The following is a 13,540-nucleotide window of genomic DNA, read 5'->3' as shown; positions in this document are numbered from 1 at the left end:
AGGTGGTGGGGCATGTGCTGAAATGGCCAGCAACGGCTCATTCCTGGGCCAGTGATAGATGGCCACTAACCAGTGACATCCACACGGGTGGGGCTGCATCGGACAGGCCTGCACAGTCCATCCTTTGTTTTGTGTGCATGTTTGATTAAAGCAAGGCTCTGGCAGAGAGAGCAGTCAGTACTTCCAGAGAACTGTCCCAGCTGCCCAACCTAACCAACCCCGACCTCTCTATCTGTGTTCCGCAGGGACTTCAAAAGCAAGAACGTGCTCCTGAAGACCGACCTCTCCGCGTGCATCGCCGACTTCGGTCTGGCCGTAAGGTTCGAAGCTGGGAAACCCCCCGGGGATACGCACGGACAGGTGAGGCCGACAGGGACGGGGCAGTGTGGGGGGGGGGGGGGGGCAGTGTGGGGGGGGCGGGGGCACTGTGGGGGGGACTGGGGGGCAGGTGTGTGCAAGGGGGGCAGTGTGGGGGGGACGGACGGGGCAGTGTGGGGGGGGGAGGGAATGTGGAACGTTAGGGGTGAACACATCCTTTTTGGGGGGGTGGTTTTAATATCAGATCTACGGCGCCAGAGACCTGGGTTCAATCCGCTCTGCAGAGCGCAGAGAAGATTTACGAAAATGTTGCCAGGCTCAAGGGCCTGATCTATAGGGAGATGTTGGGTAGGCTAGGACTTTATTCCTTGGAGCGCATGAAGATGAGGTGGCGATCTTATGGAGGTGTATAAGATCATAAGGGGAATAGTTGATGAATGCACACTTTCACCCAGAGTAGGGGAATGGAGAACCAGGTTCAAGGTGAGAGGGGAAAGTTTTAATTGGAATCTTAGGGGCAACTTTCACAGAGGGTGGCGGGTATATGGAACAAGCTTCCAGAGGAGGTACATGGATAGGAAAGGTTTGGAGGGATTTGGCCCAAACGAGGACAAATGGGACTAGTTTAGATGGGGCTTCTTAGTCAGCTTGGATGAGGTGGGCCGAAGAGCCTGTTTCTGTGCTGTCTGACTCTGCCCAGCTCTGAATTTGTACCTATGATAAGCTGATAGATTTTTGGATGTGAAGCATATTGTGTGGTATGGGGGGGGGGGGGGGGGGTCGGGCAGTGAAGTCAGTGAGACATGGGCTCAAACGCCACGCCATCGAATGGTAGAATAAGGTTGAAAGGCCAAATAGCCCAGTGCCTCGTTCTTCATGAGTTGACTTCTAATTTAAAGGCGATCCGAGCGGGAACAGAACCAAGAACCATGGGAGACGTGGCCTCCAAAGTTGCTCAATTTATGAATCAGTCACCCACCCTTCTGTGTAGGAAAGAACTGCAGATGCTGGTTTATATCAAAGAAGGACACAAAATGCTGGAGTAACTCAGCGGGTCAGGCAGCACCTCGGGAGAAAAGGAATAAGTGACGTTTTGTTCAAGACCCTTCAACAGACTGAGAGTCAGGGGGGAGGGAAACTAGAGGTCTGAAAAGGTTCAGAACAAATCAGAGCCAGCGCCGATGAAAGGTGGAGCCCACAATGGTCCATTGTTGACTGTGGAAGAGATGATAACACGGGGATATTTGGATGCGAACAGTGGAACTTGCAGGGCGATTAGGGTGGGGGAGGGTCGGAGAGAGAGGCGATGCAAGGGTTATTTAAAATGAGAGAAATACATTTTCATACCGATTTATTGGGTTGTGAGCTGCCCAAGCGAAATATGAGGTGCTGTTCTTCTGATCTGTGTGTGATCTCACTCTGACAATGGAGGAGGCTCAGAACTGAAAGGTCAGTGCGGGAATGGGAAGGCGAGTTAAAGTGTTTGGCAACCGGGAGATCACAGAGGGCAAGGCAGTTTGGGCGCAAGTGTTCAGTGAAACAACACGGGGATGTTGTTTTCTACATATATTCCACTCTTTATCCCATCTTCCTTTCCGATGAGCGGGAATGAAGGTTTGTGAGGGGACTGTGGGAGGGGCAGTGTGCTGGATGCATGCCCCTGTTGTGCGGCTGGTGAGTGGGTGCGCTGGCACTGATTGATGACTACCACTCCAGTGTACAATGGCGATCTCCACGGGTCCACAACAACAACATCTGTGCAGAGGAGCAGGGAGTAGTGCCGCCTCGCTGCCAGGGTTCCCACCCATATGTGGCAGACCTACATCTGCGTCCGTCTACAAAGATACCATGTTTCCAAGGATGCTATCAAGTGAGAGATGTTAGAGAACAGGCAGTGACTTTAGACTTCAGAGATATGGCACGGAAACAGGCCCTTAAGCCCACTGGGTCCGTGCCAACCAACGATCAACACTGGGTCTGTGCCAGCCAGCCAACCAACGAACCAACAGTATCCTGCACGCCAGGGATGATTTTACAATTACCAAAACCAATTAACCAACAAACCCGCAGGTCTTTGAAGTGTGGGAGGAAAACGGAGCACCCGAAGAAAACCCATGAGGTGACAGGGAGAACGTGCAAACTCCATACAGACTGCACCCATAATCAGGATCGATCGAGCGCGGGCGGGCGGGACGGAGGCCGCGCGTCGGCGCCATTTTGCGTCGGGTCGGGTGTCGGGTCCGGTCGGTGAGGGAGCGGCGGTGTCATGGCGTACCGCGGGCGGGCGCCGAAGGTGCAGAAAGTGATGGTGCAGCCCATCAACCTTATTTTCAGATACCTTCAGAATCGGTCACGAATCCAAGTGTGGTTATATGAACATGTCAACATGAGGATAGAGGGCTGTATAATTGGTTTTGATGAGTACATGAACCTTGTTTTGGACGATGCAGAGGAAATTCATATGAAATCTAAAGCAAGGAAACCACTGGGTCGTGTAATGCTGAAATAGGACAACATCACCTTACTGCAAAGTGTCCACACCTAAACCTGCCATCAGTGAAGCCATTCCTTTAGTCTATAGCACTCAATGTTTCTAGCATTTTGGATGTCACAGTTGTTCTAACCAATCTGTTTTAATTGCGATGTGGTTTTTTTAAAACCGTTCTCTGAGATAAAAACATTACAACCTAAAAAAAAAAATGTTTTTAAAATAGTCAGGATTGGACCGGGTCTCTGGTACTGTAAAGCAGCAACTCTACCGCTGCATCACCGTGCCGCCACCGTTTGGCCCTTTGGTCTGGTTTAGATTGGATTTGCCAGAGCCCGTTCCTGGGATGGTGCGTTTATTGTGATGGGAGAAATAGAGTAGCTAACTTTGTGGAGGGACATGGAAGTGCAGATGCTGACATTTTATGTACACAGAGAGCCAGAGTAACCTGAACTCTCGAGAACACAATCGTGGTGTACACAAAGTGCTGGAGTAACTCAACGGGTCAGGCCTACCTCTTAAGGACGTAGAGGGCCTCCATGAAAACCTCGCCGATGCATTTTCTCCAGAGGTGCTGCCTCACCCATTGAGTTACTCCAGCACTTTGTGCAGAGTCAGTCCATGTTCTCTATAATTTCGGAAAATGGAAATCCCATTGAATGTTTTATGCAGAATAGAAAATATGTACAAATCAAAAACTGCAAAAACTCTTCAGACATTCTCAGTGACTTTCCATAGTGTCTTAGTTCACACCTGTCTTTAAACAAGATACCCGCTCATGTGGCCCCATGGAGTGATATCCCTTCCCTTGTCAGGTTCCTATTAAATCTTTCCCCTCTCGCCTTAAAGGTATGTCCTTTGGTTCTTGATTCCCCTAGCCTGGGTAAAAAGTTGTGTATTCACCCTATCTAGTCACCACCTGTTTTTATTTCCACCTCAATAATAATAATAATATTCATTTATTGTCATTGCAACGAGTACAACGAAATTAAAAAATAGCCAATCCTGACGGTGCGTACAAACATATATGCAATAAATGCAAAAACAAATAAATACATAAATACAATTAAATACAATTATGTTAAGTACAAAGATTTTTTAGTGTTGCCTAGTGCAAAGGTAGTGTTCAGTTCTCGTATGGCCCTGGGGTAAAAACTGTTCTTAAGTCTGTTTGTTCGGGATTTTATCGACCTGAAACGTCGACCAGAGGGCAGATGAACAAACAGACGGTGGCCGGGGTGGGATGGATCTTTTATTATTTTGCCTGCTCTACTGAGGCAGCGTAGGCTGAACAGGTGCTCCAGGGAGGGCAGTGAGCAGCCGATGATTTTCTGGGCCGTCGTGATGACCCTCTGAAGGGCCTTCCTGTCCTTTTCTGAGCAGCTGGCATACCATGTGGTTATACAGTATGCCAGCACACTCTCGATGGAGCAGCGATAGAAGGACAACATGAGCTTCTCCTGCAGGTTGGTTTTCCTGAGGATCCTCAGGAAGTGGAGTCTCTGCTGTGCCTTCTTTACTGTGGTGATGGTGTTGGTAGACCAGGTGAGATCCTCTGCGATGTGCGTACCCAGGAACCTGAAAGCTGGTACCCTTTCCACACAGACCCCATTGATGTAGAGTGGGTCGTAATCTCCACTGGTTTTCCTAAAGTCAATTATAAGTTCCTTTGTTTTGGAGGAGTTCAGGACCAGATTGTTCACTGAACACCATGCTGCCAGCCTTTGGATTTCATCCCTATAGGCTGTCTCATCTCCTTCTGAGATGAGTCCAACCACAGTCGTGTCATCCGCGAACTTGATGATGGTGTTGGTGGGATGGGTGGGGGCGCAGTCGTGAGTGTAGAGGGAGTAAAGGATGGGGCTCAACACACAGCCCTGTGGTGAGCCGGTGCTCAGTGTAATGGTGGAGGAGAGGTGAGGGCCTATTTTGACTGTCTGGGGGCGGTTGGTCAGAAAGTCCTTGATCCATTTGCAGATGGTTTGGGAAAATCCAAGGTCGGAAAGTTTGGTGACCAGTCTGCTCGGGATGACCGTGTTAAAGGCAGAGCTGAAGTCGAGGAAGAGCATCCTCACATAGCTCCCCTGGTGTTCAAGGTGGGTCAATAAGATCACTCCTTAGCCTCCTGTGCTCCTTTCCCTGGGTTCACATTTCGACCCTCTTCCCATCCTATTAAATCTTTTCTCCCCCCCCCACTCTCACCCTGTTAGAGTCATAGAGTGATACAGTGTGGAAACAGGCCCAACTTGCCAACATGTCCCATCCGCACTAGTTGAACTAGTGTTGTTCAAACAAGAGGGTCTTTGACCTTCTGTCCTGCTGTCCGATAATCAACCTCCATATACTCACTTTTCCTCTCATCTATTAATACATCCCGTTAGTTAAATTTTAAACTGGTAATACTTAACCCATAACTAAGATCTCCAAAGTTGGCTGAGGGTGATTGGTGTACAAAGCTATGTTGGGGGTTAGATACAATGAATAGAGGGAAGCTGTCCCTATTTGCATATAATTCAAAGCCTTGAGGAAAGTTAAAAGTGACGGGTGAAAGATGTACAGGAGGAGGAAACGCTGTTACTTGGAGAATTGTTGGGTCTGAAACATTGACTGGAAGGTTTGTAGAATTGGGACATTCGAAAGGATATTGGGTTGGCCCACAAAGGAGAAATTATTTGCAGAGCTTTGTGTAGAGATCAGCTCACTGATGCTGATGGGACTGTTATACAAAAAGCCGCTAAAACTAGGAGAGGCTCAGCTGGTAGTGCGTGCCGTTGCTTACGGGCGCTGTCTGTGCAGAGTTTGCACGTTCACCCTGTGAACACATGAGTTTTCTCTGGGTTTCCTCCCATACACCAAAGACATCCAAGTTTGTAGGTTGATTGGCTTCTGTAAATGGTCCCTCGTGTGGAGGATAGTGTTGATGTACGGGGTGATCACTGGTTGGCCTGGACTCGGTGGACAGAAGGGCCTGATTGTGCGCTGTATCTCTAAAACTAAAGAATTAGTATGAATGGTTGTTCGCTGGTCGGCATGGACTCAGTGGGCCGAAGAGCCCATTTCCATGCTTTATCGTTTGATCAAAGCCAGCCTAGATGTGATAGGCTGAGAATTGCCTTCTCTAGTTGTAAATGTTCTACAATTTGTTAATCGGGAACCTTCTCTCTTCCTAGGTTGGGACGCGAAGGTATATGGCCCCTGAAGTACTGGAAGGGGCAATCAACTTCCAGCGAGATGCCTTCCTCAGGATAGACATGTATGCCATGGGGCTGGTGCTCTGGGAGACCGTAATGAGGTGTACTGCATCTGATGGCAAGTATCTGTTTCTGTTGCTCCCTTCAAGCTGATCATGGCCTCAATGCCCCAGTGCCGGGCATAGCCCAGTGTTTAGTTTGGAGCACAACGTGGAAACAGGCCCTTCGGCCCACCAAATCCATGACGACCAGCAATCACCGTTCACACAAGTTCTACCCAACACACCTTGGACAACTCACAGAAGCCAATTAACCTACAAACCTGTACGTCTTTGGGATTTGGGAGGAAACCGGAGCACCCAGAGAAAACCCACGTGGTCACAGGTAGAACGTACAACCTCCGTACAGACAGCACCCGTAGTCAAGATTGAACACGGGCCTCTGGCGCTGTGAGTTGGCAACTCTACTATTGTGCCACCGTGCCAAAGCACGTCTCTCTCGGCTCCAGGCCAAAAGGTGATGGGCTCATCTCTTGTCCAGCACTCCCACTGGGTAATGCAGGGGTGCTGCACAGTCAGAGGTGCAGCCTGTCAGGCCGGACTTCGAACCAAGTCCTCAAGTCCAGGTTGCTCATGATGGGCTCAGAATGCACCATGCTGTTTTAAACGGGGAGAGCAATATCTTGCTGGAGATGCATGGACCTGCAGATGCTGGAATCTTGAGCAAAACTCAAAGCGCAAGAACTCAGCGGGTCAGGCAGCATCTGACAACATTTCTGGTCGGGACCTTTCTGAATCAAAGAAAGCCAAAAAGTGCTGGAAGAACTCTTGTGTGTCAGGCAGCATCTGAGGCGGGAATAGACAGATGGTCTGAAGAAGGGTCCCTGCCCGAAACATCATCCCTCTATATCTCACCACAGGATTCAATCATGGTTCCATCTTGGAATTAATAGAGTTATACAGCATGGAAACAGGCCCTTTGGCCCACATTATCCATGCCAACCATTGGGGCAGTATACTGGTGCAGTGGTAGAGTTGCTGTCGTAGCGCCATAGACTCGGGTTCGATCCTGACTACGGGTGCTGTTTGTACAGTTTATGTTTTACCTGTGACCGCGCTGGTTTTATCCGGGTGCTCCAGTTTCCTCCCACACTACAGATTTGTAGGTAATTGGCTTTGGTAAAAAAAAACTAAATTTGTCCTCAGTGTGTTGGTGTGCAGGGGTGATTGCTGGTCTCGATGGGCTGAAGGGCCTGTTTCCACGCTGTATCTCAAGTCTAAAGTAAAGACTTTGGAGTATTGTGGGCAGTTCTGAACGCCCCATTGCAGGATGGATATGGAGGCTTTGGAGAGGTGCATAAGAGGTTTCCATGCTGCCCGGATTAGAGAGTTTTAGCTACGAGGAGTTAGACAAACTTGGATTGTTTTTTGTGGAGCGTCAGAGGTTGAGAGGAGAACTGATGGAAGTATACAGTATAAAATTATGAGAGGCGTAGATAGGGGAGAACCTTTTTCCTGGTAGAAATATAAAAAACTAGTTTAGTTGAGTTTATTGTCATGTGTACTGATGTACAACAAATAGCTGTTTGTGGCGTGCTAACCAGTCAGCGGAAAGACTATCAGGCAAGAGGTACAGAAGTTTCGGGGACAGTTTCTTCTCGGCTGTTATCAGGCAACTGAACCATCCTCTCACCAACTACAGTGCAGTCCTTCGAACTATCTTTAATCGGACTTTATCTTGCAGTAAGCCTTATTATAATGGCTCCATTTTAATTTTCGTTCTCGTTCCATATAATTTTATTTATTTTGTATTTATATTTTATAATGTAATAAGTTAACATTGAAATCAATAATAAACAAAATATATATAATTTTATTATTTTATGTTCTTATATATATAATTTAGTGTATTCTTTTAAATTTTATTATATTATATATAACAATAAAATAATAAATATATATTTTTCAAAACAATAATAAACTATTGTATATATAATTTAGTATTATTTTATATGATAAAGAATAAATAAAATAATATATATAATTTAGTTCATTATTTTAACTTTTATTATATTTTGTATAATTTTTATATAATTAAAATTATAATTGCATATTCTCACTCATGCTCTCTCTCACTCCCTCGCTCTCTCACGCACTCTCACTCCCTCCAATCTTGGTGGGCATGTACGAGTTGGGCCGCAGTACCCGTGTATGACTAAACCGCCTCCTCTCTGCCTGTACAGCGCCCATTGACGAGTACATTCTGCCATTTGAGGAGGAGATCGGTCAGCACCCGACACTGGAGGACCTGCAAGACGTGGTGGTCCACAAGAAGTTGAGGCCTGTCCTGAAAGAATGCTGGTACAAGCATCCGGTGAGTAACACCAACCTTTCTCATCGCGTTGGCCGGCAAGAACTCGTCCGACCGACTTCCTTTTCCCAGCGGGAGAAAGGCTTAGCTGCGTTTCAGACTTAGTTTTAGTTTCAATTTTTTGAGATACAGCGTGGAAACAGGCCTTTCGGCTCACAGAGTTCACAACGACAGTGATCACCCCGTACCCTACACTATCATACCTACTGGGGACAATGTACAAATTTTGCCAAAGCCAATTAACCCACACATCCCCTATCCAGGGAAACCCACATGGTCATGGGGAGAATGTACAAACTCTGTACAGACCGCATCAGGATCAAACCCGGGTCTCTGGAGCTGTACGGCAGCTAATCTGTGCTGCCCCAAATACAATTAAATCAAGTACAATAGACTTGGTGGGGGGGACATAAATACGATAATTTGAGCAGAACAGGGCACACAGAGTTCGATTGACACAATGCTGGAGTAACTCAGTGGGTCAGGCAGCATCTCAGAAGAACATGGGTAGGTTTGGGACTCTTCTTCAGACTGAATTGTAGGGGGGGGAGAAACTGGATGCAAGAAAAGATCAGGACAAATCAGGGCCAGCAGCACAATTAAGATGCCCAAAGTGCTGGAATAAAAAGGCCGTGATTCTTTGAGCAGAACAGGGCACACAAAGTGCTAGAGTAACTCATAAGTCAGGCAGCATCTCTGGAGAACATAGATCGGTCGAGACACTTCTTAAGGCTGATTGTAGTGTGGGGGGAGAAAGCTGAAAGGGGAAATCTTCAAAGTAGAGATACCTTGAGGAAATGTTTCAGGTGACACTAGTGTAGATGGGGCATCTTGGTCAGCGTTGGCTAGTTGGGCTGAAGGCCCTGCTTCCACACTGTATGACTAAACCGATCCTTTGCTTTAATGTTAAAGAGGAAGGCTCCTGACCATAGATAGAGTTGAGAGGATGTTTCCACTAGTGGGAGCCTAGGGCCAGAGGGCATCTCTTCAGAATAAAAGGATGTATCTTTAAAAAGGAGACCAGGAGGAATGTCTTTCACCAGAGGGTGGTGAATCTGTGGGATTCATTGCCACAGATGGCTGCAAAGGCCGCTAATAGGTATTTTTAAGGGAAAGATAGATTAGTCTTGATTAAATGGTGAAGTATTCATGATGGGCCGAGTGGCCTAATTCTGCTCCTATGACATGAACTTATCACACTTTCCCCAACCAACAATGGGCCATTCTGACTTTTTCTTGTCTCACAGCGCCAGAGACCCGGGTTCGATCCTGACTCCGGGTGCTGTCTGTCCGAAGTTTGTACGTTCTCCCTGTGACCATGTGGGCTTTCCCCGGGATCTCCGTATTTTCTCCCCACACTCCAAAGACTTACAGGGTTGAGGCCAAATGGCTTGGTAAAATGGTAAATTGCCCCTGGTGTGTAGGATTGTGCTGGTATACACGGTGATCGCTGGTCGGCATGTACACGGTGGGCCGAAGGACCTGCTTCCGCGCCGTATCTCTAAACTAATCTAAGCCCCGAAACGTCACCCATCCATGTTCTCCAGAGATGGTACCTGACCCGCTGGGTTACTCCAGTCTATGACTGGATGCTGGTGTATGGTGATCACCCGCCCCAGACTAATGGCATCTGCTTCTCTCTCTCTTCGTTTCCCCCTCCCCCCCACACGACAGGGGCTGGCCCTGTTCTGCGAGACCATCGAGGAGTGCTGGGACCACGACGCGGAGGCCCGTCTCTCTGCCGGCTGCGTGGTGGAGCGCATCGCCCAGACCCGCCGGCTGATCAACGGCACCACTACCTCGGACGTCTTCACCGGCCGGGTATCCACCCTCACCAACGTGGACCTGCCCTCCAAAGAGTCCAGCATCTGAGCCCCCACCCTCGCCATGCCTGCTGGCATCAGGTGGAACCCACAACACTAAGCTGCTGCTACCCCTCCCCCGCTCCCGGCCGCTCTCATCGGACTTTTTGTTTTAACCAGCGCGCACATGCACGCCGGCATGCGTGCACACACACGTTAACTCTACTGTATTTATGGGGCATCCCGAATTGAGGAGCGTTCAGGTACCGACCGGGAATGCAGCAAAAAAATATATAACCCAACAACCAACCCCCCCACCCACAAGGTGCAGGGACCTCAGATAGGACTTCATCTCAGCTCTTTATGTGTGTGGGGGGAGGGGGGGAGTGTGTTTATTATTGTTTCCGCTTTCTCCCCCTCCTCCTCCTCAACTACTTGTGATTTGACCCGAACCCTCAACGGCACGTTTGTGACTTTAAAAAAAAAAAAGAAAATCAGAAAAATTCGTGTGAAGGGGGAGGGAGGCAGAAAAATAACCCACGCCACCGGTGGGGGGAAGAAATCAAAACAAATGCTGCGCCCATTAAAGGGGGGGGGGGCGGGACTTTTTTTTCCATTTGACTGTTACACTCAGTTTTTTTCTCCCCCAGACTTCCTCGTGGGGATCGACGATACTTGTTTTGACGGGGAGTGCTTCTGGAAAGGAAAAAAATAGAAAGGAAAAAAAAAAAACGGGCATAACGGGTGTCCACGGGAGCGAGCTCATGAGTTCCGGCGCGCTCACAGTGAGGGAGAGGCGGGGGAGGGGGGATGGAGGGGGAACAGGAGCTCCCTCAATGTTCGATCAGGAGCAGCGGTGAAAGGGGGATAGTGCGGGGGGGGGGGGGGGGGGATAATGGGGGAAGGGAGGAGCGTTCAAGACTTGGGCAGCATTTGGACAACACTAGCTCCTAAAGTAATACTCAGGTAATCGGCAAATTTGGGGAAGGGATGGTTGGGGATGGGTTGGGGGGGATGGGATGGGATGGGATGGGATGGAGGGAGGGTTGCGTTTCTTTTATTTTTGGGATGGGGTGGGTGGGTGCGTCATTATCCAACAAGCACGCGAGGGGGGGGGGGGAGGGGGGGAAAGAAAAAAAAAAACAAGTTTATTTTGTCTTAAGAGAAAAAAAAGAGGTGCATATTTTATGGCCGCATATTTACACACGCCATAAGCAGTTTTAAGTCCGTGAATGTCCCGAATGCTGCTCTTTTTATTTTTTTGCGACATGCAACGTTAAAGAAGACAAAAAAAAAACACCGACTACATAAACGTGGCTTCCGAGGTTTTAAACAAGAAACAAAACTCACGACCACAAACCACCTCAAGAACCAGAAATACCTCAGATTTTTTCTACCTGTATGATTTTATTATATATTTTGTTAGTTGTGTTTGTCTTTGTAGAGTTATTTTAATGTAAGTTGGCTTTTATGACAAGGGAGTTCAATAAGTTCCAAAATTGTTAGGAAGTGCTGCCATTTACTTTGTATAGCACTGTTGTAAATAACTGTAGGGTTGTAGAAAGTTGCCTGTATGGTATCTGGGCATTATTGGTCTCAAGTTTGTTCTGTACTTGCCTCTCTTCCTGTAGCTCTTGTGAATATCTCACTTCTTGTAAAGGATTCAGTTCCTGTCCCTTCAAGAATTTTTATTCCTCTCACCCCTGCCCCGTCCTCTTCCCCTCTACCCACCAACCCCTCCTCTCTCCATCTCCCACCCTCCTCCCTCCCTACTCTCCCCTCTACCCACCCCCCCTCTCCATCTCCCACCCTCCTCTCCTCCTTCCTCTACCCACCTCCATCTCCCATCTTCCTCTACCCCCCCCATCTCCCACCCTCCTCTCCCCTCCCCTCTACCCACCCACCCTCCTCTCCTCCTTCCTCTACCCACCCCAACCCCCTCCCCCCTCATCTCCCACCCTCCTCTCGTCGCCCACCTTCCGCAGTTTAATCTTTGCAGAACTTATGTTGTCTTCCAGACACTAGTTTGCAAAGTCTTTTTGGAGGGTTTCTATTGTTTAAAAAGTCTCTCTTTTTTCTGAATACCCCACAAGACCATCCCATGTGCCATAATTATTTTTTTTTTAGCTGACGGGAAAGACTTTTTAAAAAAGTGTGCTTATGTATTAAGGATTGGTTGAAGAAGTTTTATTGAGCATGATCTCTTTTGTGCTATATGTTCACAAGAAAACAACAGTGCTGACACAAGCTATTCACGTTTAGAAGGAAGCAAAAACTATCTTGGCCTACCGAAGGGAGGGGGAGGGGAATGGAACTGTTTAAGAAGATCTCTCCAATCTGATTCTTTGTGTTGGAGGAGGAGGAGAGGGAAAGAAAACCTGTGTAGGCCTGTCAGCTTATTTCCAGGCTGACTGTTGTCCTTTGCACTCTGACCTCCCACCCCCAAAATCTCTTGTGACCTCCATCTTGGCTCCCCTCCTCGCCTCAGTCCCCTTGCACCAGATAAGGCGGTGATCAAGAACTCACGTCAAATGTTCACATTTAGTGGGCAATTTACATTTTTAAAGACCAAAAATTAAATCCGGCCACAGTTCCCCGAAGGCGTTTGAGCAATTGACCGTCAAGAGGAGCATTCTAAATACAATCTGTATGTGCGTTAGCACCCAGAAACACACAGCTCGATTTGTGTCTCTGATCACCACGGGACAGTCTTAAACGAGAGAAAAACACATCTCGCAAAAAAAATGCTGTTATACCAAATTTTGTTTGTTGTGACAAACTCTCACACAGCATCAGCATTCATATACGTCTGTCTTGAACGGAAATGTTCAAAGCCTTTACTGATAGATTTTGTTTCCTTTGGGGCTAATGAGAATAGTTTGCCAATGTTGATGTTTGCTGATATACCTTTTTTAATGGGCTATTAATAGACGTGTTTGTACGCCAGATATTGAGTGGTTGGTATGTGGGCTTTGTGACCTTGTACATCTCCTACTTGGCTTGATATCAATGTGCCCTAGAGCCAATGTTGTCATCAAAAGAGGCTGAGCTTCTGGCTTAGACCGACCGCCTGGTATGGTGCCCCACCTCGTCCCGATCTGCCTGACCTTGAGAGCGCTACAAGGTGACTGTGGAAGGCCAGAGTCCCCCAGGTTGACGGATGATGGACGTGGCAGGTGGAGAGAGACGGAGGGAACTGCACACAAAGTGCAACGGGACAGCAATCGATGGCATCCTCTGATTTTCGTTCCTCCAGCTAGGTTCAAATGCTCCATCGGCTTCCCAGATCCCAGGAGACCAGAAGGAAGGGGCAAACCCTCTTTTGGAAGGGAAAGGTACAGAAACAAACCATTGCACCCAGACCGCGCGAC

The 13,540-nt window shown here is 48.0% G+C and overlaps 1 protein-coding gene and 1 pseudogene across 2 annotated transcripts in view; both read left to right on the top strand.

The window, feature by feature from the left end:
- acvr2ba (activin A receptor type 2Ba) overlaps positions 1–10,626 on the top strand; it is an 88,641-nt gene extending 78,015 nt beyond the window's left edge. For both annotated transcript variants that reach the window (XM_078429282.1, XM_078429291.1), the window contains exons 8-11: positions 246–360; positions 5,977–6,115; positions 8,240–8,370; positions 10,042–10,626. In XM_078429282.1, coding sequence (XP_078285408.1) covers positions 246–360; positions 5,977–6,115; positions 8,240–8,370; positions 10,042–10,239 — 583 coding nt within the window. In that variant the 3' untranslated portion in view covers positions 10,240–10,626. The remainder of the gene's footprint in view (positions 1–245; positions 361–5,976; positions 6,116–8,239; positions 8,371–10,041) is intronic.
- LOC144610510 (small nuclear ribonucleoprotein E pseudogene) lies at positions 2,505–2,865 on the top strand (annotated as a pseudogene).
- Positions 10,627–13,540: the final 2,914 nt, after the last annotated feature.

This window comes from Rhinoraja longicauda, chromosome 2 (genome assembly GCF_053455715.1).
Source record: "Rhinoraja longicauda isolate Sanriku21f chromosome 2, sRhiLon1.1, whole genome shotgun sequence".
NCBI lineage: Eukaryota > Metazoa > Chordata > Chondrichthyes > Rajiformes > Arhynchobatidae > Rhinoraja > Rhinoraja longicauda.
This window is presented reverse-complemented; position numbering and strand designations above follow the sequence as displayed.